General features: G+C 44.2%; 5 protein-coding genes and 2 long non-coding RNA genes across 8 annotated transcripts; 5 read left to right on the plus strand and 2 right to left on the minus strand.

Moving 5' to 3' along the window:
- Positions 1 to 278: 278 nt before the first annotated feature.
- LOC4343688 (glutamyl-tRNA reductase-binding protein, chloroplastic) lies at positions 279 to 5,077 on the minus strand. Its single transcript, NM_001422228.1, has 12 exons — positions 4,774 to 5,077; positions 4,575 to 4,640; positions 3,619 to 3,705; positions 3,433 to 3,531; positions 3,031 to 3,126; positions 2,841 to 2,906; positions 2,663 to 2,753; positions 2,348 to 2,415; positions 2,184 to 2,249; positions 1,287 to 1,337; positions 812 to 876; positions 279 to 665 (listed from the first exon to the last, which is right to left on the minus strand). Exons 1-12 carry the CDS (start codon positions 4,978 to 4,980, stop codon positions 599 to 601), a joined length of 1,029 nt encoding a protein of 342 aa, NP_001409157.1. The 5' UTR covers positions 4,981 to 5,077; the 3' UTR covers positions 279 to 598.
- Positions 5,078 to 8,798: 3,721 nt separating this feature from the next.
- Positions 8,799 to 9,316, plus strand: LOC4343689 (arabinogalactan protein 13). The gene has a single exon (XM_015789987.3). The coding sequence runs from the start codon at positions 8,902 to 8,904 to the stop codon at positions 9,073 to 9,075; it is 174 nt and encodes a 57-aa protein (XP_015645473.1). The 5' UTR covers positions 8,799 to 8,901; the 3' UTR covers positions 9,076 to 9,316.
- A 1,351-nt stretch (positions 9,317 to 10,667) lies between these two features.
- LOC107281498 (uncharacterized) lies at positions 10,668 to 13,955 on the plus strand. The gene is made up of 3 exons (XR_010742430.1): positions 10,668 to 11,395; positions 12,234 to 12,326; positions 12,577 to 13,955. It is a non-coding gene; the product is annotated as an uncharacterized lncRNA (long non-coding RNA).
- Positions 13,956 to 14,525: 570 nt separating this feature from the next.
- LOC4343690 (probable leucine-rich repeat receptor-like protein kinase At1g68400) lies at positions 14,526 to 16,717 on the minus strand. The gene is made up of 2 exons (XM_015790747.3): positions 15,436 to 16,717; positions 14,526 to 15,348 (listed from the first exon to the last, which is right to left on the minus strand). The coding sequence occupies exons 1-2, from the start codon at positions 16,676 to 16,678 to the stop codon at positions 14,789 to 14,791; spliced, it is 1,803 nt and encodes a 600-aa protein (XP_015646233.1). The 5' UTR covers positions 16,679 to 16,717; the 3' UTR covers positions 14,526 to 14,788.
- Positions 16,718 to 19,613: 2,896 nt separating this feature from the next.
- Positions 19,614 to 20,203, plus strand: LOC107281639 (small ubiquitin-related modifier 1). The gene has a single exon (XM_015790548.3). The coding sequence runs from the start codon at positions 19,683 to 19,685 to the stop codon at positions 20,013 to 20,015; it is 333 nt and encodes a 110-aa protein (XP_015646034.1). The 5' UTR covers positions 19,614 to 19,682; the 3' UTR covers positions 20,016 to 20,203.
- A 248-nt stretch (positions 20,204 to 20,451) lies between these two features.
- LOC107276773 (small ubiquitin-related modifier 1) lies at positions 20,452 to 21,291 on the plus strand. Its single transcript, XM_026026862.2, has one exon. The coding sequence runs from the start codon at positions 20,675 to 20,677 to the stop codon at positions 21,065 to 21,067; it is 393 nt and encodes a 130-aa protein (XP_025882647.1). The 5' UTR covers positions 20,452 to 20,674; the 3' UTR covers positions 21,068 to 21,291.
- Positions 21,292 to 23,129: 1,838 nt separating this feature from the next.
- On the plus strand, positions 23,130 to 27,040 carry LOC9269821 (uncharacterized). Of its 2 annotated transcripts, XR_001547269.3 has the most exons (4): positions 23,130 to 23,716; positions 24,055 to 24,127; positions 25,757 to 25,846; positions 26,591 to 27,040. It is a non-coding gene; the product is annotated as an uncharacterized lncRNA (long non-coding RNA). The 2 variants fall into 2 exon arrangements; XR_001547268.3 differs by lacking the exon at positions 25,757 to 25,846.
- The last annotated feature ends 867 nt before the right edge of the window (positions 27,041 to 27,907 follow it).

The following is a 27,907-nucleotide window of genomic DNA, read 5'->3' on the forward strand; positions in this document are numbered from 1 at the left end:
TTTTAAAATTTAGTTTTTTTAATTTCTATCAGCGTGGCATTGAAGTTGGCACTAAATAGATAAATTCATAAATATGAAAATTTCCCGACCGTTTCCGTTCGTTTTCGAGAAAATAATAAAATAATGATACCATTTCTGACCGTTTTCATTCCTAGCTGCCGCGGAATACCAGCAAGCAACAAAGCAACAATTCCGTGATGGGAGGAGCGATGTGGGTGAGTAGAGCAGTAGAGATCCAGCAAGGCAGCAATCACTCAAACTCGAGAAAATGGACATTTGGCCATGTTCAAAAAGTAGTTTTGCTGAAATGCTATCCCAAAAACACATTTCGCTAGCATTTATGAGAGATGATGGTAGCTGCATCTGCAGACTTCCAAAGTTCCAATAAGACTTAAGACAAGTAAGAAATGTACACACGGTGGAGCGTTTCAGTGTAAATAATATACAAGTAGATTGGCATCTGTTCGGTGTTAAGCTGTGGCATTGTGATATATCATGTGTAAAAACATGACATTTCCTAGATCAGAAAAAACTCATCGAAAAGGACATCTTTATTTCATTTACAAGGACAAAGACGTCCCTTTCTAGAACAGGACATTCATTCAGCAGAAGACGATGAGGCTTTTGCAGCTTGGAGCATTTCCACAATAAGTGTCTTAACATCCCTATAAAAGAACAGAAAAAACAATGTAGTCAGTCTCAAGATATCTATATTTGAAATAATCATATCATAGACATTAATTATAAAGTATCATTCGGACGTTTAGATAAAAGGCTTAAGAGAACGCAGTGCAGGACTGCGGGGACTCACTTCCTGTCCTGTGCACGCCTAGGGAAGGGGATACGCAGCTTCAGAACACTTCCATCATAGCCCGCCTGGACAAATGCAAAAGCTTATATTAGAAGTTCAGGGTTGGCTTTTGATTGAGTGGACACTGCAGCACATTAAGGTTCAACGAGATATGTTCAAAGATGTATAGAACTAAGTGTGTCGTTATAAAGCCAATGAGGGGCTCCAAAATTCAAGGTATCTATAGGTATTCTTTCCTTAAACTGTAATGCTATCAGGATTCAGGAAGCATAACCTTTGCTTTCAGAATCTTATCAAGTTCTAAATCTTATTGCTTTGTTGATTGTTCGTCGTTGAAGCATTGTTATCATTGTATCAAATGTAACATCAGTATTTCATATATTTGGTTCTTTGGTTGCAGGCTTGCAGCATTCCAGCATAACATCTATGTAATTTCATATAGTATAAGAGTAGGACAAGGAATTTAAAGAGTTACCTTCACATTGAAACCAAGACTATCCACATCAAGCATGTAAGCAAAGTCCACCTGAGATGGTTTATCTTTTTCAACACAGTACATAGAAAAAAAAAGAACATTCTGTCTAATATATAAGGTATAATAGTGTATAAACTAAAAAGACAACAGATAAGAGTAACATAAAGCATAAATAGGTGTGTTTTGGGGGGGAAAATAAGACAGGCTCCTGTTCCACTACTCCACACTATTGTGATCTGGATATGGTTCAAGAGTACTGGCAAAGTGATGTTTACAGGCCTTGCTGGCAAAAGTGTGCACATCATGTGCATGCTATAGAATTATAGTTCTTGTTGCTAACACTAAACTGGATACACAAAAATATCAGCTAGGCTACAAAATAAATGGTATAAATTTGTTGGACCCAAACTACAGAACTGGGTAATCAACCCCCTCAACTCTCAACGCCTCCCTGGCTTCCATTCCCATGAAAAATTGAGAGCATCTAGTTGTGTGGCTATGCATTGCTAAATCTGATCATTGCGCAACACCAGGATAGGTGATAGGGTGTGGTCGTGTGGGTTCAGGACATCAGGTCATCAGGTCGCGCTTAACTTGAGGAACTTCTGGGTGAGGTTATAGACAGCACTCTTGTGAATCCATCCTACATCAGCTAGCCATGGTTTCTCAGTTACGGAGTAGGTCTTCCCTAAAAAAAACAGCAACAGTATGTTTGAACCCAAGAGTGTTTTCCTTTTCCCAAACTAAACACACCAAGATGACTGAATACATGCCATTCAGTAATAACTTAAATAGTTAGTTGCGGAACAATAGCTCAGCAAATGTGATTTGCCTAAAATTTTATGCCAAATAACATTTGCGACTAAAAACTGTACATAAATTTTCTTGTTTACTTGCCTTGACAGTGGTTGAGTATTGCACAATGAGCTTTGTATCATCAGAATGATCCTTATTCATGTGGCTCTGCATGGAATTAAAATTTAACATAATTACACTAACGATTGGCATATCTACGGTGATGCCCCTTATTGATGGAAAAAGGAAACAGAATGTGGACACACCGTAATAGGGGTTGAGAATTGAGATATTGGGTCCACTTTTGCCTCCTTGAACTCAGCAGCACTGAATTCTGGGGATGTTTCACAATAGCATTAAAATCAGGCACCATTATCATCAAACCATTTGTCATGGTTTCTATTCTTGTACAAATACTAGAAGTGGAAACACAATAGAGGAGCATGGCTACTCAGCATTCACAAATAAATGAGCAAATAAAAGGTTGATTAGATATCGAACCCTGAAACCTGGTTCTTATAAAGGATAACCTTCACTTTTCAAACAGTGGCTCAACTAGGGCAATGAAGAAGGCAACATACCTCCAGAACCAAGGATGGCAGTTGCAACCCCAGACACATATCGCACGGCTTTTGGCTTGATGTGCAGAAAACGGAAGTCACCAAAATCAACCTTATTTGGCATTTTTTTTCATCAGAAATCAGTACTTCATAAAACAACATGTGCTTCCAAAATAATAAAATTGTCCACATAGCATACCCAAAATGCCTCAGGATGTCTTCGTAAGTATGCACTTCGTACTGCATCTTTTTCTTGGTCTGAAACCTTTCAAACATAATACAAAGACCAACAGATCTATATTTGTTACGTAACATGAACAATATGATATAGGAAAGTGTCATACAGAAAAGAATCAAGGGTATAGGCAGGCCAGTATCTGGAGCATTACAGGTGTGGCATCACCATATACAGTAATCACAGTATCTGTTCTGTCCTCAGGGTCTTTGGCAACCAGAAGCGAGCATTTAGGATTTTCAGAGAGATTCTGCAAAAAAAAAAAAAAGTATCAGAATCCAAGAAGCTTGCATCAAAGGAAAAACATGACAATGAAAAATTTTCCAGCTGGACTGGTGGTGAATGTAGAGTTGCAGTACTATTTTCATATCACTGCTAGTGGTCATGCATTTTACATCTGTATGCATATTTAGTTATTTACTTTGCATGTCCAAACATCTATGCCAATGTAGTAATAGCGTTATTGTGTGTATGTACAGGGATATCCATGCATGGGAAACAGTGAGTATATAGTTTTATCATGTATTCAAGATCATAAAAGCGAATTATATCTTACCTTTGAGTGAATTGCTAAACTACTAACTGCTAATATGGGGGAACCATCCTGATCACATGCAAAATCAACCATTGAACCAGACGGATAGCCAACATGACCCTGTAACAAAATAGCATGTTATTCCATGCTCTTGAGGATTGCCCTGTACATGGCAATACAACCACTACTCATTAGTCTACAGAATACCTGAGAATGGGTGGCAAGGACACCCCTAACACTTTGGTCCAGAATGGTCCGTATTTCTTCAACCGGAGGAAGTCGAGCAGCTTTTTCCTACGATAACAAAAATCTTGTTTGAGTATGGACCATCGAGAAATGATAATGATAAAAACTAAAAGATAGATCATTGAAGTTGAAGGTTTCCCTTCTGACAGTTCCACACTTGTTCCGCAAGTTGATTGCTCAGACTCTTGCAGGAATTGACAAGGGAAAGGTTTGCAAAAGCTCAGTTGGTGGTGTTGTGGCTAGTAAACAATTGGTTCTCTGTAGGTCTAATTCTTGTTATGGAAACTTCTTCATGTAATTGTTAATTATTGATGCGATGCCTACTTGTTGCAACATTAATTTGTTGAAACATTCACACACAGCAGAGTAGCAGACAGCCTCCAACCCTGTTTCACAATACCATAACTAATCCTTCCTGGGAATATATTTGACGTTTGACTTCTTAAAAAGAAACTGACTGTATTACATTTGTACATTTACCAGGCACGTTGTCCTAAATTTGTGGAATCTCCGGGACACTACTGACCCAGAACAAGTCAATTTGTGTTTTTTGTATGTTGCATATAGGGGTGAAAACGGTCACAGAAATTACCGATCGACCGGGCGCCGTTTCCGTTTAAGGGTACTGTTTCCGACCGTACCGTTTTTGGCTATTTTTAAATTTTATTTTTTCCTAATTTCTTTCTGCATCATATTAATGTCGATACTGTGTAGTTTAAATGATAAATATGGTCAATTACCGGCCGATCAAGCATCGTTTCCGAAGAGATGCTAGCGATTCCAACCGTTTCCAATCGTTTTCACCCCTAGTTGCATAAGCTACTGCCTGGTTAGGTTCCTCGCTCCTCGGGGACATCACAAACAAGGAGTGAGGTGTCCAAGGAATAAAAGGGCGATCACGATGCTAAGGGCCGCACCTGGTGAGCGCGGATCACCTCGAACGCGTCCGCGGATCCGCCCGGTGCATCGGCAGGCGCCGCCATCTGCAACGCAGGGAAAAAGCGGCATCAGCCAGAGTCACAGCCATATTCACCTCGGGGGCATTCCGTCGAACACCTGGTCCGCAACCACCCCCACAAGACAGGCCAAACAAGAGCTGGGGCGCGCAAGCCAGACCTGAGAGGAGGAGGAGGAGGAGGAGGCGATGAGGCGGCCGCCGCGGAAACCGTCGCGAGGAGGACGGAGGAGAGGGGGCAATAGGCGGTTGGAGGAGGAGGAGGCGTGCGCATGGTGGCGACCGCTTTGTAGGCGGAGCAGCCGCGAGAGCGTTGACGGCGCCGCGGCCGCGAGCCGCGCGGCCGGCGTGAGCAGCAAGGGCTTCATCTGCGTTCGCGTGCACGCGTCTCTCTAGCCGAGGCCGTGAAGCGAGGCGTTGCGTGCCGCCTGCTGGCGTGCGTGCGTGAGACTGTGAGAGCGGAGTGAAGCGATGCGGTGCCGGTGAAGCCTCGTCTGGTTGCCGCTTGGTGGTGGCTCGGCCACGGCACGGCGTTGGCGATGCGCTTGCGGCTGCGGGCGCCGGGTGGACGAAATGGCCCAAATAGCCAGCCTTGGCATCTGTCAACTTGGCAGGCCTAATAACCCAGTGATACGAGGATGAATGGGCTGGTGACCATTAGCCCATTGCAAGTATGCAACTGATTGAGTATTTGTACACTGCAAAATAACAAGTCTATTTTACCTCCTCGTCTCTTTCTCATGACTGTCACTCAACCGCAAAATCGGGTATACCGAGTTTCTGACATGTTTTCCTAACCAAAATGCGTATTCCACAGCGACCGATCACTCGTGTTGGCAACGTACAAATTGCAATGCACAACTTGCCTAATCCCAGTATCACACGACTAGACGAGCATCTGACATCGTACCGTGTTTTCCTAACCAAAAATGCGTAGTATTCCACAACGACCGATCATTCGTGTTGCATTGGCAATGTCCAAAATGGCAACGCGTTCTACCACTTTCTACGGTTCGTTCAACCCCCAACATCCAACCCAAGCACAGAATCACTACGACTCCCACGAGCTTCCCCTTCCCCTCCCTCCATCTGGCGCCGGTCACGGTCACGGCCTCGGCGTGCGTCCAGTCGAAGGAGGAAATGCAAAGGCGGTTAACCACGCGCGTACCCCGCGTCACCCCACGCCGCAAAAGCAACGGACAAAGAGAGAAAAATAGGAGTAATAAAGGAGAAAACGCAATTGCAACTGGACGGCAGCAGGAGTGGTACTTATACGACGAACCTAACGCGTGTTCGTAATGGTTGCCGCAGACTTTTTGCTTCCGAAGAATTGAATTGTTCTTCGTCCACGACCTTCCAGAGGGATCGAAATCTTGGAGTTGGAGGACGGCATTGTGTTGTGCTGGTGGTCTGGTAGGATATTATTCCGCTCTGCTCGTAGAAAAAACTGACGTCTATTTTGTAGTTTTTCGACGCGTCCGTCCGTTCGTTAGCACGTTGCAATCAGGGTTAAATCAAATTTAGACCCGGATTTCACTCTGAATTCCATGCGCGAACTACTGGTGAATGTACTACACGAGAGTGTCGCGATCGCAGCAAAGCAAAAAATCGTTGGCCTTCTTGGAATTTTCAGAGGGGGAGGGGAATGGGGGAATGGACAAAAGAGAAGGAAGGAAGGAAGGATGGCCGGCCGCATTGCTGAATTTAGCTTTGACAGCTAATTTCGTGGGGGGCCATTTGGCAACTGTCACGCCAGCTGTTCCCACTAGGCTGGCCTTCTTCCCCCATGAGTCCTTGCCCCCCTTCACTCTTGATCTTCTGAATCCATCTTCGTGCAACCTGAGCTGGGTTTTGCTTCTTTGTTGTGTATAGTCTCATTGTTCCGCTACAGTTGATTATAAGTTGTAATGCATGTTTCTCTCAAATAAAAAGTTGTAATGACTATTACTCCATCCGTCCCTAATATAAAGGATTTTGGATAGATGTGACGCATTCTAGTACAGAGAATTTGGACAAACGGTTTATCTAAATCTATTATATTATTAAAGGAATAGAAAAAGGAGCCTCCACGTTCGCTCTCACGGCCTAGAAATTCTCACATTAATCGGAGAAAAAGAAAAAACAGAGTCTATATAGAAATACAATTTAGAAATAGCTGAAATTCGGAATCAAAAAATAAGGAATATTAGAAGAGGAGACTAGAGTCCATATAAAAATACAATTTATAAATAACTGAAATTCGGAATTAAAAAATAAGGAATATTAGAAGATGAGACTAGAGTCCATATAGAAATATAATTAGGAAATAACTGAAATTCGGAATTAAAAAATAAGGAATATTAGAAGTAGAGTATAGAGTCCATGTAGAAATATAATTAGGAAATAACTATATAATTAGAAAATAACTGAAATTCGGAATTAAAAATAAGAAATATTAGAAGTAGAGTATAGTCCATATAGAAATACAATTAGGAAATAATTGAAATTCAGAATTAAAAATAAGGAATATTAGAAGTAAAGTATAGAGTCCATATAGAAATACAATTAAGAAAAAAATAAATTCGAAATTAAAAAAATAAGGAATATTAGAAGTAGAGTATAGAGTCCATATAGGAATTTAAAACTAACTAAAATTTGGAATAAACATAATGAAATTAAAAGTAGAGTTTAGAGTCCGTATAAAAATACAATTTACAAATAACTAAAATTCGAAATTAAGAAAAATATGGGAAGAAGAGTTTAAAGTCAATATAGGAATACAATTTAGACGTAACTGAAATTCGAAATTAAAAATTAAAGAATATTGAAAGATGAGTTTAGAGTCCACATAGAAATACAATTAGAAATAATAAAAATTTAGAAATAAAAATAAATAATATTGGAAGAAGATCATAGAGTCTATATAGAAATACAATTTACAGAAAATTCGGAATTAAAATAATATATTAAAAGACGAGTATAGAGTCTATATATGAATATATATAATTTACAAATAACTAAAATTTGATATTAAAAATAATTAATAACTAACAAGTATATAAAATACAATATGAATATTACACATTAGTAGTTTTGTAAAGTTATTGCAAAATTTAAAATTATGTTGTCATTTTAATATATTTAAATAATATAATGAGAAAATATATATACTATTATATGATAGAAAATATAATGATGCTAGCCGCGCAATCTGCGCAGGCCACCATGTTAGTTTATTATACTGTGATATATTACATCATCCAAAATCACTTATATTATGTTGTACATATGTTCTTAATGACATAGAAATCAATGTTGAAAAATAAAATACCATGAAAAACTTAAAAATCAATTTTAAAATTCAAAATATGATTGGAATGACAAGATGAAGAGCAAACGATAAAATAAGCCCTTATCGCGCTCTTTTTATGCGGAATGGTTAAATACATGAATAATTTGAGATAATTGTTTGAAGATTAAAAAAAACTTAATGCATTAACTATTATAAAAGTTGAAAGAAAAGAATGTAAAACATTTTTTTAAAGAATTCATATATAGTTTTTTTTAAAAATACCATTTAGAAGTTCGATAAAGAATGTGTGTTTGTTGATTATTCCACTAGGAAAAAAAGGAGACAGTAAATCAACACGTGATTTCTTTTTTGTTAGCCAAATGATTTCTACGTTATAGTATTGCAAAGACTTCTAAAAGGGTTAAAAAAAGGCCTTTGCTAGTTGTCATGTTACCGTTGCTTAAGCGTCCGTTATAGTCAACGTGTCTAAAAGAAACTATAGTTCTCACCTCTCAATGGACTGTGAACAGTATTCTCTAACTCAAAAAAAACAAGATTCACATCGACAGCAAAGAACGAAGCATGTGCACTCGTGGTGCACATTGATGATGAACAGCTACTACAAAAGCCTGGAAAAAAGAAGACCACCACAAACTTGGCCACGGTTCACGCGAGCGAGCAGAGCAGACGACGACGATGCGAGACGCGCGTGCATTGGCCAGAGAGGATCCCAACCGGCAAGTCGGCAACCGCAACGCCCCACCACCAAACCCGCGGAACCCAACAAACGGCCAGCCGTGCGCCGTGCGCCTCTCCCCGTCGGTCTCCCCCGCCAACCCGACCCCATCACCCCTACGCGTACGACCTACCCTAACCTGCCCGCCTATATAAACCCCCGCCTCCTCCTCCACCTCCACCTCCCCACAAGCCGCCTCCTACTACTACTACCCATCTCTCTGCTTCTCGCCAGAAAGATCTAGAAGTCGAAGCCCTAATCCTCTTCCGAGTTCCGAAGACAATGGCCGGTCTCAGGATGAAGGCGCTCGCGGTCGCCGCCATCGCCGCGTCCCTCGTCGCGTCAGCGGCAGCCGACCACGCGCCGGCACCGGCGCCCGTCTCCGACGCCGCCCCCGCGGTGCCCCTCGCGGCCGCCTCCCTCGCAGCCGCCGCGTTCGGCTACCTCTTCTGCTAGATCGATCCCCTTCGATCTGCCTCGGGCTGATCCGTTTCGTCGTCGTCGTGTGCGTGTCTCCGTCGTCGTGTGGTCGTCGCGTGGGGGGGATTTGTGTATGTAATTAATGAGTCGGCGGTGGTGTGAGGGAGGGAGGGTGTGGTTTCGCGCCATTTCTCTGTGGCGGCGGCCATGTACTTACTCTTCTTTTTTTTTTATTTGTATGAATTGAGATGATTTATTTGATTCTTTTCAGTTTAAAGAACATGAGTATCGCGTACTACATGGTGACACTTGTATGATGTTGATTGTCATCTATTGGCCTATCGTTTAAAATATATCATACGGGAACTAACGAGAGATTAACAATTCAGACCATAAATATAAAATCTCTCCTGCACAAACGTTCACCACTCCAAACTGTGCTATGTTAAATGAACGACAGGGTAGTACAATCATCTTCAAGATTGTAATTACCTCGTAGTTACGATTAAAAAAAACAGTAGCATACAATGTTCAGTGCTCCAATTTGTGCTCTGAATGACCAAAGAACTCCAATTTGTGGTCATAGCGCTCCAATTTGTGTTCTGAATGACCAAAGAGTAGCGAGTGGCAGTAAGGCTGGACGCAAATTATTGCATTCAAAGTTTCAAACTGCGAGCTGTTAAATCGTAATGCTGGCCTGGAGAGATGTTCGTGATTCGGTGATGGATCCAAAGGCCGAAATCATTGAAGCATGTTTGCCCATGTGCATCTTGTTGAGTAGTGGTCCACATATGAGTTGTCTTAGTGGTAGCGCAGCTGTACCGGCTACCAACTGTACGATTCCATGGTAAACACAGTTTAACTTCGTTGATTTTTTTTTACTTAGCCTAACTGTTCTCTAGGCTTAATGCATCGTGCACAGTAAAAAAAGGAACTGTTGTTGCAGATATGGCCATGCAAAAGGCCAAACAAAGATTCAGACTCCTCATCTTTCACGAGTACAGTTAAATGCTCGAGAGTTTTGCAGCTGTATGCAATTGCGAGCTAGTACCGCCGTAAAGCACGGGCGACCAGTAACGTTTTTCAGTGACAAGTGATTTTTATACGTGTCGACGGCTAACCGCAATGAAGATGGCAGCGGCAGAACCGGGGCGGCTGGCCGACCTGCCCGGGAATTGCAGTGTGTTCTGTTTCTCGGTAAAATTTCTGAAGAGCCTAGTACTGGCGTGATGTAGCTGAACTCTGAAGATTGATGGTAACTTCTAATGTGGTTCTTTGAAGCTAGCCGAATGGGTCAGGTTCACTGCAATTGACCGTACCGTACAGGCAAGTAGGCAACGTGTGGCGTACTGGCGTGGAACCGTGGATGGTTCATTGAACCACAGCCAGCGCTGCTTTTCCGTCGGGTCATCGCCTCTTCTGAATTTTCCCGTCTTCCTCGTAGGCTCGTGGCATCTACCCTATAATTCACCAACCCATTTTACTCATCTCTCATCTTACACTCTAACATTCTTACGCCTTACAGATCCAACAGCTCATATTTATCTGCATTGAATCCAACGGCCCCACGACGCTCGCACCCCCTCCGTCGCTCCCCCAAGAGCGCGCCCCTCCCGCACCCCCAAATCACGCTCGCTCCCCTACCGCCCATCGCACCCATCCCCTCCGCGCATCCCGGCCCTAACCGCCGCACCCATCACTCCCCTCACCATCGCCGGCTGTCTCCCTTTCCAACCTTGCCGGCCGCCGATTCCCCTAACCGTCACCATCGCGCCGCCACCGATCTGGAGTCGCCTGGGTCATTGTCGCCCCCAAGCCGCATAGGCACGACCCGGCGTGGTCCTTGTCGCCAGCGTCGCCACCAATCTCCGCCTCGTCCCCTGCCTCGCCGGTCTTCTCCGAGAACCCACGACCTCGCGTCCGCTGTCTCCTCTGTCGCTAGATCGCTATCCTCTTACGTACCACCCGCCTCTCCGGCTCCGGTTCGCTGCGAGTGCCGTGGCCTATCCCCCCACTCCGCCGCATATCGCGTCGGCCGGGAAGAAGGGGGAGTAGTCGTGTTGCAGTTGTCGGCCCCTGGCACGAGCGCAAATGATTTAGTCGGCGTGCGATGGTGGTGGTCTGACAAGTTCAGCCGACCGATGCATCCACTGGGAGCCCAAGCCGACACTGAAGAAGAAGCCCTCTGCCGTTGGCCGTCGGTAGTGCCGGCATTGTCCAGCCACTTGTGGCTGCGCCGGACGTCCACACAGGGACGCTGAGCCATCCATACAGGAGCAGACGTGGACGCACTGACGGTGGCAGTTTGACAGGCTCAGCCTATTTGACGCATGGGGCTCTCATCTCTATGGTGTAGGTAATGTGAATCAACATTCAAAAGTACTATGTGCTCATTTGGTAAAGGAGATGCTCGAGAATAGTAAGGCCCCGTTTAATTCCCTAAAAGTTTTTCCAAAAGCATCACATCGAATCTTTGTACGCATGTATGTAGTATTAAATATAGATTAAAAGAAAAACTAATTGCACAGTTAAGGGGGAAATCGTGAGACGAATCTTTTGAGTCTAATTAGTTTATGATTAGCCATAAGTGCTACAGTAACCCACAGGTGCTAATGACGGATTAATTAGGCTCAAAAGATTCGTCTCACGGTTTCCATGCGAGTTATGAAATTAGTTTTTTCATTCGTGTCCGAAAACTCCTTCCGACATCCGGTCAAACAACCGATGTGACACTCAAAAATTTTCATTTCACGAACTAAACATGCCCTAACTGATTCCTTTATATTAACAAGTTCTCACTTCCTTTTTAATATATTAATGATTTTACCACCTCTTTTTAAATATATTATATTATGTGTTGTGCAATGCAGAAGTATATTTATAAATGAGTAACCCGAAACACTTGCAAAAATACTCTATCTGAGTTGCTGTTGTTGTCACTTGAAGAAAACAATGAGTTCTTTTAGAGAGAAGAAATATATTCATGTGGTTATTTGAGCAGTCGGTACAGTATTTTGAAGATGAATGATGACTTGTTTCATATCATGACATGAACAACTGATTGGTTTGTGAAACAATGTTACGCATTGCTGGTTTATTTGGTCTGAATGTACCAGTTCCAATTGGTTGTAGCTTGCGAATTCATTTTCTTTTTCTTACCATGCTTATATAGGCAACAAGTTTCCTCTATGCAGTGCGCATGAAGGGTTGTAGCTGCTGGACTATACCATGATGATAATCTGAAGGGAAAAGAAAGAGCCAAGGGATGTTACGTGTTTGAATTAGAGGTAAATAAACCACTTAAAATGCTAGATATACATATGCTGACCTGTTAATTTTATGATGAAGGTTGACAATATATTTGTTTGCACCAATAAAAATTACAACAGTTGATCATCTTTGGATAGTGGTCAGGATTGGCACATGAATTTAGTTCTCATCTTTTCATACTACAATTATTTTGGTTCAACATATAGTGCTGCTTTGATTCTGAGAAATAACATCTTCTCTAATTAAGTGGAACATTCTATTTAACAGGGAACACTCATTGGCTTTATCATTTAAAAGCATTTTGCAAGGCATGTTCTTCTCAATTGATAAAAGTGAGCAGTGCAAATATTTTGGTTGAGTCCCTCGCGCCGCCAAGGATCCTGTGCCATCTGCTCCATTGCACCGCCACCGGAACCCTCTCCACCGTGCTGCGAACAAGGAAATCATTGCTTGATTCCGTTCCTTCAACCATTACAGTTCAAATGCAAAATTATGAAATTAGTGGATGTGATTGTGAATGATAGTGTCACGTCTCTTATGTATGTGCATCCCAATATCAATGGCTATTATGCATCTCTTCGAAAGTTACTGAAATAGAGAGAAATTATAAAATAAAAATGAATATATACTTGCTGTTTAATTTTCCTCCCTCGCACTATAGCATACACTACTCAGAAAATTGAAAATAAAAATGAATGCCAAGTTATTGTTTCACACTGATTTTAGACTCAATCTATATGTTTCTCTAACTCAAGTGATTATTTTCTGGATAACCTGGGAGAAAACAATTTATTATGTGAATGTGTGTGAGAAAATTATTGTCTGCATATTTTTCTCTAATTTAGATAGCAGGCCTAATCTTTTCTCAAGCTAGGATAAGGCCTGAGTCAGGAAATGACTGATGATGGGGCACCATGAAGGATTTGTCGCCATGTTCTTCCTCTCCGTCCACGGCCGCAAGCTCTCCGACCAAGTCACTGGAACCCCTATTTGTAGGGTTGTTTAAATGAGTTGCTTCCATGTTCTTCTTCAGTAGCATATAATCATTTCCAAGGGCAACAATTCGATGGCGGCAGATTTTAAATGAACCAACTGCATATAAACCCAAGTTTGCATTGCTTTCTGTATTGTACATATTTGATATTTGATAGCCGCTGCATATAAACGCTGCATCTGACCACCTGACATAAAGCTAGCTGGAGATGACCATGATTCATCCGTAGCTTTGCACATTAGTTTGCACCTAACATTGTCTTTAGTGTGATGCAGCTGTCAGAATCGTCAACACCAACGGGACGAGCATGATGGATGAACTCAGGAAGACCCTGGATAGAAGAGGCCCTGGGTAATTGCCATCTTTGCTGCAAATGCATGCTTTAGATTCTGCTTTGTTCAGAGTTCAGCGATGTGATGCAGTTGTCGGAAGCATCAACACCAGCAAGATGAGTGATGCTAAAGTGTTTACTTTTGTTTCGTTTCCTGTTTGAATGGCAATTTCAATGAAGCTTGATTATTTATTCTTCTATACATGCAAATGGATTGCATTGTGTATAGAGTTTGCAAATGTTAGCAAGCAATATATATTGTGGGAAACATGCATTTATACATGGCTATATAATTATTAATATATTAAACCATTCTTTTTATTGTCTGAAATCATATATTAGATTTGTATTATTAAATATAGCCGTAGCGTTAGCACGGACAAATTACTAGTATGTTCTGGTTTCTAAACCTTGCTTAGTAGGCGCACAGCCCAGTGAACCCAGCAGAGTGAGACCTGCAAAGCTATGGGCCGGGCCACTACCAAATCAAATGGTTCTCAACCCAAACTTGGGCTGCTAGAAGGAAAACTCTCAAGTCATTGCCTGTTAGTTTTTCTTTTTGGGGATGCTATATAATGAAATGTCATTCGGACGGAATGATATAGGAGTAGGTTAGTTATCAGATCATGACGTATCTGAATATTTGACTCTTCTTTGATCTTTGAGATCAGACTTGTTGCCGATAGGTTTTCTTTTTTTGACGCGAACATTAGGGAATGACTCGAACCCAGGTTGTTTAGCCCACCATCTTGTAAAGCCAGCTGGAAGACCCCAGCTGGAAGACCCCTGAGTGTTTCTCCTTTTCTTTTCTTTTTTTTTCTTTTTTTTGTCTGAACGCTTGCAGATTTCGCTCTTTCCAAATCTGATATCAGGAAGATAAAGGCTACTGGGTACTGGGTACTGTGCTACTGATAATCTTTATCGTAGCTTGCACTGCAGATCTGCAGTGCAGCTGATTAACGAGAAATACATGAGATTTATCCCCAACAGATTAAGCAGTTTGCGCTACAATTTCCCCAAACATCTTGCACGCGTACATGCTGTTCTTGCACTCAATAAGGATTTTTTTTTCTCTCATTGCACTTCTTCTGTTAATGCTAGCAAAGCTAAAGACTCAGTTACATGCTAGTAACTGATTGTGCAGCTGCTTCACTTCACATGAACTCGCCCATCATGGCGAGCACCTGCGCCATCCTGGGCCTCTCCTCCGGCGCCTCGGCGGTGCACAGCATGCCGATCTTGACCCACCCCATCGTCTCATCCTCCCCGCCATCGCCGCCGCCGCCGCCGTTGCCGTCCCCGGCATTGTCGGCGGTCACCACCTCCAGGAGCACCATCCCGAAGCTGTACACGTCGGACTCCTGCGTCGCGCGCGCGCCCGCGGCGCCGGCGCCGGACGCCAGCTCCGGCGCCGCGTACCCGTGCCAGCCTCCTCCGCCCGCCGCCGCCGCCGCCCGGTCCAGGAACAGCCCCGGCGGGCACCGCGGCGGCTGCGGGATGGACTGCTGGATGTTGGCGGCGTAGCGCATGACCCCGCACTCGGAGACGCACGCCGCGCCGTGCTCGTCCAGGAGGATGTTGGACGGCTTCACGTTCGCGTGCACCAGCGCCGGCCTCGCCGGGAACGTGTGGATGTAGTTCAGCCCCTGCGCCGCGCCGAACAGGATGGCCTTCCTCGCCGCCCAGTCCAGGCTCCTCCCGCCGCCGCCGCCTCCTGCAACAAACACCAGCAACAAATCAAGAACACCTCTCGCATCGCGTCAATGGCGACCGATCGAGTCGGCGCGGCGCCGGCACGCACCGTTGCTGCCGTGCAGGAGGGACTGGAGGCTGCCGTTGGGGAGGTAGTCGTAGACGAGCAGCCGCTCGCCGTTGGAGTTGCAGTAGCCCCTGAGGCTGACGACGTGGCGGTGGCGGAGCCGGCCGGCGAGCCGCATGTGGCGGTCGAACGCCTTGCTCCGGCCGGGGAACTGCAGCGCGCTGAGGCGCTTGACGGCCACCACGATGCCGTCCTCCAGCACCGCCTTGTACGTGCTCCCGGACACGCCCTTGCCGAGCACCTCCGCCGACGCCTTGAGCAGGCTCTCCAGCCTCAGCTCCTCGCCGCCATCGAAGCAGACGAGTCCACCACCATTGCTCTTCTGCCCCTTCTCCTCCCGATTCCTCACCTTGTCTTCCTCCTCAAAGCTCAGCGCCGCATCGGAAGCACCCTTCCATGACCGGAGCTTCCTTCTCATGTAGACGAACATGGCTACAGAGATAGCCACAGAGATCACCATGAGCGCCGCGTTGCCAATGCCGGTCGCCATGAGCGCCGTCACACTGAGCTTACTCAAGCCTCCATTACTACCACCACTACTAGCCTCCTCCATTGCCGCACTAGGAGATTGTCCGACACTATCTCCTAACGCATTGTAAGCATGAACACATCTCGGAAGAGGCAGGCCACAGAGGCCAAGATTCCCGCCAAAAGACGAGCTCGGGAACCTGGAAAGATCGCCGGAGATCTCCCCATCCAGCATGTTCCGTGAAACATTGAAGCTCCTCACCATCGGGACGCTGAGAGCTCGCAGGTCGCCATGGAAGCCGTTGTGCTCCGCTCTCAGGGTGACCAGAGAAGGCAGCGAGACGCGGAGGCCTCCGGTGAGCTGGTTGTGTGAGACGAGCAGGTGCCTCAGCCTCGGGCTGGTGGAGTTGTCGAGAGGAGGGAGACGACCGGACAGCGAGTTCCTCCTGACGGCGAGCACGCCGAGGCGGGCGAGCCCGAGGAGGGGGGCCAAGCCGCCGACGAGCGAGGCGTTGTCGAGGAACACCCCGACCACCCTGCCCCTGCTGCACCTCACCCCGATCCATGCGCCGGAGCACGGGTCGCCGCCGACCCAGCTCTCCAGCGCGGCGGCGGCTGGGTTGTAGGATTTGAAGGAGAGGAGCGGAGGGAGATCCTGGTGGCCGCCATTGGCGACCTCGGCCTCTCCGCGCACGCACCACGCGGCGAGGAGCAGGAGCAGCAGCAAGAACCAGCAGCAATGGTGGGAATCTGCCATCGTTGGCAGCTGCTGTTTGAGAGAGAGCAGTGGTTGATTGATCCAGTATTCGAGTGAGTGAGTTTTTATAGCAGAGGTGAGGAGGAGAAGGAGAAGAAGAAATGCGCGGGGAAAGTAAAGAGATTTTTGAAAGGCAACACGGGTGGAAGTGGTGACAAGAAGAGAGCTCCAAAAAGGAAAGCTAGAGAGGAGAGCGGCGTGTGCAGTGGCAGTGAGGAGAGTGTGGGCACGATCACACGACACGAGGAGAGGAACAAGCAGATGAGGCGAAGCGAAAGCGAACAAGGCTTGGCTGCTTTTTCTCCATCGGGGGCACAAGGAATTTTGGACGCTTTTGGTGAGGCAACTAAATGCGTGAGCTATACTGAACTGAGCACTGCGTGTATCCGTGATGGTCGCAGTGAGATTGTGTATTTGTGCGGTAATGCGTTTTACTTTATGGAAATGACCAAAAGGAAGAGAAAGGTTGCAAGGCTCTTGGTTCCATAGAGGCGTCGATGCTGTTGGTTTCACTGGCTGTGGGAGAAAACCGACAGGGAATTGGGTTCAGGGGGGATTTGCCAAGTGCCAGCGCGAACAGTGGTCAAGATTCCATCTTGTGTTCAGCTGCTGCCTCGTCCATGGGCAAAGGGAGTGGACATTCGTGTCTCTTCACAGCGTGCATGCTGCTCCGGGTCAAGCAGCTGCGGGTCAGCCAAGCCACGACACGAATGCACGACTCACTCGACCCGGCCCACAGGCTACAAGCTTCTCGGTACTGTGCTGTTCAAGAGCTAAGCACTAGTAGTGCACTACTACATTTTCAGATTTCAGAACAAACACAAGTATAACTTCAGGTTTTAGATTTCAGAACAAGCACTACTATATTTTTCAGACTTAAAAGCTAAAGTTTAACATTTCAGAGCAAACACAATTACAACTTAAGATTTTAGATTTCGGAACAAGTATTACTACATTTTCGTATTTCAAAGCTAAAGTTTAAAATTTCAGAACAAACACAAGTACAACTTCAGATTTTGGATTTCAGAACAAGCCCTACTACTGTATTATCAAATTGTAGAACAAACACAAGTACAACTTCAGATTTGAGATTTCAGAACAAGCACTACTGCATTTTTAGATTTCAGAACTAAAGTTTAAAATTTCAAAACAAACAAGTACAACTTCAGATTTTAGATTTCAGAACAAGCACTACTATATTATCAGAGAACTAAAGTTCAATTTTTCAGAACAAACACAAGTACAACTTCAGATTTGAGATTTTGGAACAAGCACTACCGCATTTTCAAATTTCAGAATTAAAGTTCAAAAATTCAGAACAAGCACTAGTGCTAAAGCTCGAAAAATTGTTTTTGACAATATACTAAGACTGATTTCAGAACTTAAATCAGAACTGAGTTCTAAAAACCATTTGCACTTGAGTTTAAAAAATAAATTAAGAATTTCAGTTTTCAGAAGGCAATATCAGATTTCAGGACATTGCCAAAATTCACATGGACAACAACATCATATCTAGGGATGAAAACGGTCGGAAATGATCGGAAACAATATCATTATTTTATTGTTTTTTCAAAAACGAACGGAAATGGTTGGAAAATTTCCATATTTATAAATTCATTTATTAAGTGTCAACTTCAATGCCACGCTAACAGAAATTTAAAAAAAACTAAATTTAGAAACAGTAACCATCGTAAAAGTATTATTATTATATTAGTTTTGCGGAAACGGTATCGGTATGGTCGGAAAATTTCCATACCGTTTTCACCGTTCGTATCTTGATAACTTAACTTCAGGCACTTGACAGAAGTTAAAAAGTTTGACTAGAGTACTCCTACAGTCAATGCAACTGCTGTCATTGTAGTTTCCGTACTTAGGGCAATACTCAAACCTTGAGGACTTAACTTCAGGCACTTGAATTTCAGTATGTTAAACTTACATTCAGGAGCTGTTCGTTAACCGGATTATGTACTGAACTAGTGCTTAGCTTCAGATCTCAATGAAAGAAAAGTCAGGAATTGTGACCCACGACTTCATATTCAGAACTTCGAATTCTCAAATAACATTGTGCATTTACACGTGCTCAATTAAAATGAAACCGATATTCATCCATGAGCTATGATACGGGGTTGGCGTTGCAAGTGATTGATCGGATTACCCAGGAGGGGTAGCATTGGATGGAAGCGAGGCTCAGGATCCTCTATCTTCAAAGGTACGTGCCTTTGTCACTTACATGTGGACCCAATAAACCATGGGCCCACTTGTCAGTGACAAAAGCATGGTGCATTTGAAGGTAGAGGATCTGAATCACCATCTAGTCCTTTTCACTGCTCACCTTGAAGTTTCTATTGTCTGTAACAACTTTGTATGGCTTTGTTACCTGTATATAAGTATATTCCCTAGTGATCATCTAGGCGAGTTGCAAATGAACTTTTTTTTTCTACATCTTCCATTTTGTATTATAAGTCATTTTTATTTTGGTCAAAGTCAAACTACTTTAAGTTAAAAAAAGTTTTTAGATAAATGTGGTAATATTTACGACATCAAATTAGTTTTATTAATCTATAGTTAAATATATTTTCATAATATAGTAATGGGTTAAAAATATTACTATTTTTTCTTATAAACTCAGTCGTACTTTAAATCAGTTTGATGTTGGCTGAAGACAAAACGATTTATAGTATAATCTTTTAAAACGGAGGGAGTACTAATACTAGTACTAGGGGAGTACCAACGTGGAAAGCTTTTGCCTGCGCGTTTGAAAAAAAAAAAGGTTGGTGCGACGGGCGGACGGGGCCAGCGGCGTGCTGTTTCGGCAGCGCAACGGGCGGGCGGGGCCATGGGCCCATGCGCCGTGCAAAGCGCGACGGTATGCGCGGTTAACGAAAGGCCGATGCGTGTTTTTATCCACGAACGGAGGGAGTTGGTATATAAGCAGCCAAGCAGGGCGACGGCACACCGCCCACATCCACACACACACCCACGATTCCCCACAAACTCACCGGCCATGTCGACGACCTCGCCGAGGGCGGAGGAGGACGCGAAGGAGACGGTGAAGCCGATCTTCATCACGCTCAAGGTGATGGACCAGGAAGACCGGAGGATCCGCCACACCATCAGGATGGCCGACAAGCTGCAGGTGGTCATGGACATGTACTACGCCAAGGCGCCCGATGTCACCTACGGCACGGGGACCTTCCTCTTCGACGGCATACGGCTGAAGGGCGACATGACGCCGATGGGGCTCGAGATGGTGGACGGGGACACTGTCGATTTCTTCCCGGTTATGATCGGCGGCGGAGGATTTTTCCAATGCAATCTTCTTCCCAGTTCTCACTAGTAGTCTACGACTGTCGCCGCCGAGCGTCGTAGACTCGTAGTTAGAATTGTTCATCCTCTGCGATTTGCCGATCGTCGTAGTTTGCAATTTGCAGTGTTTTATTTCCTCATGGCAGCAGCAATCGATGTTAACATTGAATCAGTTGTTCTGGGATGATTAATTATGGCAACAGTAGTTGATCTTGGCAAGTCACTAGCGTCATTTAATCCACTCAATTGCCATGCAATGCATCCGCTGATCCGCCATAGCCTATAGGAAACCCCTTCGATGATATCACCGTGCAATTACTGCGGCAACATCAAGGTTCAGTTCTGAGATTACGCATATCGCCAGTTAATTAAAATCATGCTCTTACATTGGCATCATATATTCATATATGCTGATTGAACAGCAAAGGAAGAGAAATATTATGAATATGGATCACGTTGTATTGAGTCCTCAGGAGTTGGTAACTCGGTATATATATAGCAAATTACAAGGATAAAGATAAGGATAACTTCGAGATACAAATCAATCCTATCCTAGCTAATGGAGTACTATCTCTAGTTAGAACTTAACAATATACTACATAAGAGTACGTAGGGTGAAATCCATGGCAACGCAACTACTCAGATAGCTACGCAAGTACACCTACGCAGATAGCTAAAACACCGGAGGCGATGTACGGCTGGTCTGGCATCCCAGCGGCGGTGAAGGTGGAGAAGGAGAACGAATGGAAGACGCCGGCGACTTGGGAATGGAAGGCGCCGGCGACCAGGGTGGCCGGGGAATACGTCACGCTGAAGGTGCAGGGCACCGACGGCCGCGCCGTCTACCGCACCATGCTGCGGACGGAGGAGCTGCAGGGACTGATGGACTTCTACTACGACCGCTCGCATGGCCGGGTGCAGCGCGGCACGGGCCGGTTTCTGTTCGACGGCCGCCGGCTGCGCGGCTGGCAGACGCCGGCGGAGCTCCAGATGGAGGACGGCGACGAGGTCAATTTCTTCGAGGAGTTGATCGGTGGCGCCGCCGGATCTGGATGGGATCCCCCATCGTCGATCCTCGCGTAGCTTGTTCCTGGTAGTTATGGATTTAGTCTTTTAGATATGAACACTGCTACACATACTATTTTTTTCTTACTAAATCTTTACTAACAATCATCTCAACCGTTTAATTTAGATAGATAGAAGTTATAAAAAATCTAGATACACTTACTGGTGGAGAAACCATCTTTGATCGGTCGACCAAATTCCACAATAGTCTCGGTTCTATTTAAAACCGGGACTAAAAACGATTTTTTAGTCCCGGTTAAAAAAAGTCTCGGTTCCATTTAAAATCGGGACCCGGTTAAAAAAGTTTTGATCTTTAGGCCCTAAAGATAATTTTTAGTCCCGGTTTATCCCCTGTCAGGGGGCCGATGATATTTAGTCCCGGTTCATAATACCAACCGGGACTAAAGATTACCACTTTAGTCTACATCCTAGTTGCTAGTACCAACCGGAAGTGGGAGTAAAATTCGCAACCACTTCCTCACCCACAGATCGATCCTTCCCTCTTCTCCTCCTCCCCCCTCTCCTATCTTACACAGATCCTCCCCTTTCTCCTTCCCCTCCCCTTCCTCCTCCCTCACCTGGAGATAGATCTTACACAGATCCTCCCATTCCTCCTTCCTTCCCCTCCCCTTCCTCTTCCCTCACCTGGAGATGGAGAAGGCCGCGCCGCGCGGACGCGGTAGACGGACGCGCAGTGTGCGGCGCAGACGTGTGTTGCAGGGGAAGCACATGCGCGCAGTAGTAATGGTAGCGGTAGCCGGCAGTAGTGGGATTGATATTTCGTGATTGATTTCTTGAGTAGTAGCAGTAGTAGCGGTTGTGGGATTGTTGCAAGGGAAGCACATGCGCGCAGTAGTAACGGTAGCAGCAGCCAGCAGTAGTGGGATTGATATTTTGTGATTGATTTCTTGAGAAGTAGCAGTAGTAGCGGTTGTGGGATTGATTTCTTGAGTAGTAGGATTGATTTCTTGAGTGGTTGTGGGATTGATTTCTTGAGTAGTAGCACTAGTAGCGGCATCCGGCAGCTTGTTTTCTCTCTCTTTATATTTTTTTGATATTTTGTGATTCACTAAGATGTATAATTTTGTGATTCATTGTATAGATTTAAGATGTATAATCTGTGTTGTATTTGATTTATGTGTAAATTTTTTAGGATTTGTGATGTATTATATTTGTGTGTATAAGTAACTTTAAGATTTGTGATGTGGATTTAGGATGTTACTTTGATTTGGGGATTTGGGGTTTGATTTAGGATGTGCATGCCATCCGATTCGGGAGAAAATAAAAAAGTAACAAAAAAAAAAGGGGACCATCCGGGACTGTCTCTATCCTCTCTTTAGTTTCGGTTGGTAACACCAACCGGGACTAAAGATCCCTCTCTTTAGTAGGACTAAAGATTGATCTTTACTCTCGGTTATTTCACCCGGGACTAAAGATAGCGATCTTCAGTCCCTAGCACTAAAGATTGATATTTACTCTCGGTTATTTCACTCGGGACTAAATATAGCGATCTTTAGTCCTGGATTTGTAGTTCCGGTCAACCGGGACTACAGGGGGTTTACAAACCGGGAGTGACAGTTTCTCCACCAGTGACTCATAGCATGACACATCAGTGTTAGTAAGAATTTAGTACGTATAGACTTTTCCTTTAGGTATATAGTCCCTACTATCATTATCATTATCATCTGAATAATTATGCCAGTAATTCGCTCTAGTCCAAACCATATCTCGAACTAATAAGTTCGTATTTTGAAAATCGAAACCCGAAATTCTGAACGTACAACTCCAATTTCACTTATGCACATACTTGATAACTGAAGGTAGAGAAAATCTATACTAATATAAAAGGTACAAGTTCATCCAGCAATCCTACAATCCTTCGGATCCACTTTTGTTTCTGAGCCATTGATCTGCGAGATCCTACGAACGATATTCCTTTCACGATCCTCCCACGCGCGACCCTTCCCTCTTCCTCAGCGAGAAAAAACCGCTCCTCCTCCTCTTCTCCGCGTCCCCACCACGTGCTCCACCTCCGGGGCCCCACTCTCTTCGTTGCGCCCCCACCACGCCCCGCGTCCGCGCCTCCCCTGCCTCCTCAACTCCTCGTCATCGTCGGTTCCCCTGTGTGCCTCCCTCGCCGCCGCCGCCGCCGGGGGCGGTTCCCTACTCTGCCTCCCCCACCACGCCTCCCACATCGCGCCGCCCCCATCGCCGCGCCCCCACAACGCCTCCACCGTCGGCACCCCCATCGCGACACCCCTGAGCTCTGCATCGCCGCCGACCGCCGCTCCTGCTCGCCCTCATCTACGACGCCGCCGTCACTACCCTCTCTTCGCTGCGCTGCCTCCCTCCCCGGCGTCCCCATCCCCTCCTCGCCGCGCCACTTCCCCATCTGCCGCCCCGCCTGCTTACCTCCCCGGCGTCCCCATCCCTTCCTCGCCACGTCGCTTCCCCATTCACCGCCCCCGCTGCACGCCTCACGCCGCAACCCCGCAGCGGAACCCACCGGCGAGCTAACCGCCGTCCCGGCAGGTCGCCGTCAATCGCCGTCGCCCCGCAGGTCGGCGTTGCACTGCAGAGGGATTTCCCCGCCGAACGGTCGCCGCAGCAGGTCTACGCCACCTTCTTCCCACGCCGACTCCATGTCTAATCCCTACCTCACCACAGGTAGGCGGCATTGCTTCTGCTACCATCTTCCTCTTTTGTGTTTCAATCAACAACCGTTTGATTTATTTCTGAATCAAATTTCCTCTTATGTTTTTCAATCAGCAACCGTTTCTTGATTTATTTCTGAATCAAATTTTCTTCATGTTAATCACTTCACATTCCTGTTAATCACTTCACTAATGAGAGTTAAAAATAAGATTCTGAGATTAACTCTGAGAACAGCTTAGGAAAGTTGATATTCACATTAATTTCAGAACATCATGTTCCTTGTGAATAAATAGTATGATCTTCAAGCACTTCAAGCAACTATTATGACTTGTTTGTTTTCCGCATTGTAGTTTCAACTTGTGGTTCCAGCTGAAGCAATTGGAGATTTATTAAATCTAAGGCTACATGCTAGGCTGCTATGAGGTAATCTGAGGAATTCAAATTTATATATTGCTGTGTTCTGGAAAAATATCTGACAGTTTAGCACCTCAAGAGAGGACATTAATTTGTAATATATGACTCCTGCATTTCCTTTTACCTCAAGTTCAGGAGTACTCACATGAGTTCTCTCCCCATGCTAATGCTATTATGAAATTTGATAATACATTTCAAAAATCAAAATGCATCCAAGTTCAGGAGGATTCACATGAGTTCTGAATTTCTGTTGTAGTAACTGAATTTGTGTTCAACCCTTAAGAATTGTCAAACATGTTAGGATCAAGTATATATGTCAGCAATTAGGAAATGTAACACCTCATTTGTGTTCAACCCTTAAGAAATGTATGTGTCGATTTGTCAATCACTGTTTTTGCTCATCATGTTGCTGTTATAAATAGTTCAGCATCACAGGGATTTTGTCTTTGAAGAAGGTTTTTCATATTCTGGTTTACTGCACATGCTATGAGAAAGCCCAATAAGTATAGCTATCCATATATTTCTTGACGAATTCAGCCAATGGTAATAACTCAGTCTTAACTGGATAAAACTATGTTGAGCATGACAACTATAGGGCTAACTGAAAACCTGAAATTTTCAGGGCATAATAGTATGTTGCATGCCGGTAACCCCAAAGTAGCAATGAAGAAACTCATACGTTACATACTACAAATCCCAAATTCATGAATACAACAACTTTGGGTAACTTTAAGAATTTAATCAAGAATAGGTACCGTTAATGCTATCCTGTGTTTGTCAACAACAATTATATTTCTGAATATTTTTTAACCTTTGAATATACATACAGGTTACGTAACCCTCTGCTACTCTGCTTTTTAGGATTTGTAAGGCTTGCTTTCCCCATTGCCCACATAGATCCTGATTTCACTGTTGAAAAACCATGTTTTCCAGCCCTACGCCTGCATTATCTAGGTAGAATGGAAAAAACGAAAAAAAAATCCAGGCTGATCAAATTTGATTTTTCTATAACTTCTTTTTCTTGCTATCATTGTCCTGCTTAGGTGATGTCTATGTCTAATGGTACACTGCTTCCTAATACGCACCGTAGGGTCCACCAGCAAACCTCTGTTGATCCATCAGCAAGTTTTACATTAGTTGCATAGCTGTCAGTTACTATCATGTGGCACTTATTTCTTTTCCTTTGTCATTTATGTGTAAACATATGCTACCGATGTTGCTGACTCTCATAGTACACGGCAATATCAGGAGGTAATGAGAGCTCTTTCTTATGGATTTTCATTTGCCACCTGATCAAAAGCTGCCATTTTGTTTCCATACAAATGTGCATTTATTCAAAGTAACCTATATAGCAACTATTCAAGTATGTTGCTTGGTAGGTTGTGAACAGAATTACTCGAAGCATAGCAGGACAGAGGCATAAGAGGGAAAAGTCCTATCGTTTTGTCTGCATGTCTACATTGTTATCTTTGATTGCTGATTTTGGCAAATCATATTAGTCAAATTGTTGTTTCTATATATAATAGAAGCTTGAATTGAATGGATAGATATGTCAGTCTGCATATTATAAAGCTTTTGATTTTTCTGCTTATGCATCAGGATAGTAATCCTTTATCCTTTTTCCATCTCCTATTTCAGATGTAGATCAAATAGGCTATCCTATTAGATGGTTATTGAGCAAGCATGTTTATACCAAACAGTCATTTTGTTTGTTGCTGGAACTATCAGGTATTGTGTGTTACAAAATTATGCCACCAATATCTTTTGGCAGTATATAATAGGTTATAGATATGCCTACAGCCTCCATGCAAAAGGAATTTGATTCTTATACTGTATGATTCCTATAAATGGCTGCCCACCAGATGTTAAAATTCATCAATGAAAGATTCTTAATTGACCATGTGTTTGATAAATTATTGCAGCACATCGATAATTTATTGCATTATACAAAGTAACTTTGAGTTTTTAAGCATAATATGTAGATGGTTCGAGCATGATTTGATTTGTTGCTTACAAGTGATTTACCATTTTGTTTATCAAATATGAGCTATGACATGCTTTTGACTAAAAGTACAGTTTGAAAATTGTCAAACGTAATGTTTATGAAGTTAATGTTGGAATGGTCTTAAAATATGCATCGTCATCATGTATTGCAGTTGTCCATGCACATCAGATTAGTCTATACACATCGGAATTCTTTAGTCTAAATATTAATTGCATGGATTCGCAATTTAACAATCTATCTGAACTGAATACTGCTTAGCCTACGTTATTTCCAAATTTGCCGAGCACATATTGGGGAATCCAGTTTGCATGTTCTAGATTTGCACATTTCTTGCTCTTGAGCCACTATCCCAAAGCTTACATGTATAAAAGTACGCTTCGTAAAAAACACAAAGTTGCAAACTTTATGAATCAAAAGTATATCTAATTTTGTGCCACTAACAGTTCTTTTTCGTCTTATGTTTGCAGGTTGCCATATAGGCATGCTAAAAAACCGTCAGGAAGTGTACAAGCTTACAAGCTGTAAATAAACGGAATGAAGAGCAATAGATCATCTGTTAGGTTGCCTTCGGTTTTGAACAAGCGCTATAAGGTGGTCGAAGAAATTCTATTATTTTATTTACCATTGATTGGCTATCTGTTGATGCTTTTATTATTCAACCAAACTGGTGGAGGAGCCAAGGTCACAGTAATCTTATTAAAGGTAGTACGTACTTATAGAACCTCCATTTTCATCGGTACATGTGAGAGTGAGCTTTAATAATGTATTCCATGATGAAATGTATTCCATAGCATTAGGATTGGATGCTACAGGGAGACAAATCTCGGCTGTGTCATGTATTCCATGATGCAAAGTTGATGTTGGCTATTGTCTCGGCGTTTCGAATAAAGATTGTTAGGAGAGAATCTACACTGGTAGAGAAACCATCTTTGGTCGGTCGACCCATATCCACAATAGTCCCGGTTCCATTAAAAACCGGGACTAAAAATGATTTTTAGTCCCGGTTAATAAGAGGAAGATCTTTAGTCCCGGTTGTTGTTACCAACCGGGACTAAAAATGAACTTTAGTCCCGGTTGGAGTTTCCAACCGGGACTAAAGTTCATTTTTAGTCCCGGTTGATTCCATGTCAGGCTGTGTCAGGGCCCTATGATCTTTAGTCCCGGTTAGTAACACCAACTGGGACTAAAAACCTATTTTTAGTCCCGGTTGGTGTTACTAACCGGGAATAAAAATCAAAACACACTATATAAAACCTATTTTTAGTCCCGGTTGGTGTTACTAAACGGAAATAAAAATCAAAACACACTATATAATCCATAGTACCGATCCTCTTTTCCCGTCCACACAACAAACTCCTCCCTCTATCTCTTTTTTTCCTCTCTAACTTCTTATCTCTTTCCTTATCTCTAACTCCCCTCCGCTCCTTCCTTTTCCCTTCACCACAATATCTCTTTTTTTCCTCTCTAACTTCTTATCTCTTTCCTTATCTCTAACTCCCCTCCGCTCCTTCCTTTTTCCCTTCACCACAGTGCAGGCGGCCGGCGCGGAGGTGGCCGGCGCGGCAGCGCGGGGGGCCGCGCGGCGGCGGCGGTGGGCGGCCGGCGCGGCGGCGCGGGAGGCCGCGCGGAGGAGGCGGCTGCGGTGGGCGGCCGCTCGGCGGCGACCGGCGCGGCGCTGGCCGGCCGGCGCGGAGGGGAGGAGGGGAGGTGGCAGTGGCTGCCGGCCGGATTTTTTTTCTTTTTTTTTGAGATGTGAATCTGTGATGTATTTTTGTGTGAGATGT

The sequence above is a fragment of the Oryza sativa genome, chromosome 7, assembly GCF_034140825.1.
Source record: "Oryza sativa Japonica Group chromosome 7, ASM3414082v1".
Taxonomy (NCBI): domain Eukaryota; kingdom Viridiplantae; phylum Streptophyta; class Magnoliopsida; order Poales; family Poaceae; genus Oryza; species Oryza sativa.

Excerpts from the sequence above, each read along its gene's own strand:
- LOC4343688 (NM_001422228.1), bottom strand. The coding sequence starts at position 4,980 with ATGAAGCCCTTGCTGCTCACGCCGGCCGCGCGGCTCGCGGCCGCGGCG. Across the intron at positions 2,754-2,840 it reads GACATCCTGAGGCATTTTGG|GTTGATTTTGGTGACTTCCG; the intron begins GTATGCTATGTG and ends ATGCCAAATAAG. Across the intron at positions 1,338-2,183 it reads AATACTCAACCACTGTCAAG|GTGGACTTTGCTTACATGCT; the intron begins GCAAGTAAACAA and ends AAACCATCTCAG.
- LOC4343689 (XM_015789987.3), top strand. The coding sequence starts at position 8,902 with ATGGCCGGTCTCAGGATGAAGGCGCTCGCGGTCGCCGCCATCGCCGCG.
- LOC4343690 (XM_015790747.3), bottom strand. The coding sequence starts at position 16,678 with ATGGCAGATTCCCACCATTGCTGCTGGTTCTTGCTGCTGCTCCTGCTC. Across the intron at positions 15,349-15,435 it reads CCTCCTGCACGGCAGCAACG|GAGGCGGCGGCGGCGGGAGG; the intron begins GTGCGTGCCGGC and ends TGTTTGTTGCAG.
- LOC107281639 (XM_015790548.3), top strand. The coding sequence starts at position 19,683 with ATGTCGACGACCTCGCCGAGGGCGGAGGAGGACGCGAAGGAGACGGTG.
- LOC107276773 (XM_026026862.2), top strand. The coding sequence starts at position 20,675 with ATGTACGGCTGGTCTGGCATCCCAGCGGCGGTGAAGGTGGAGAAGGAG.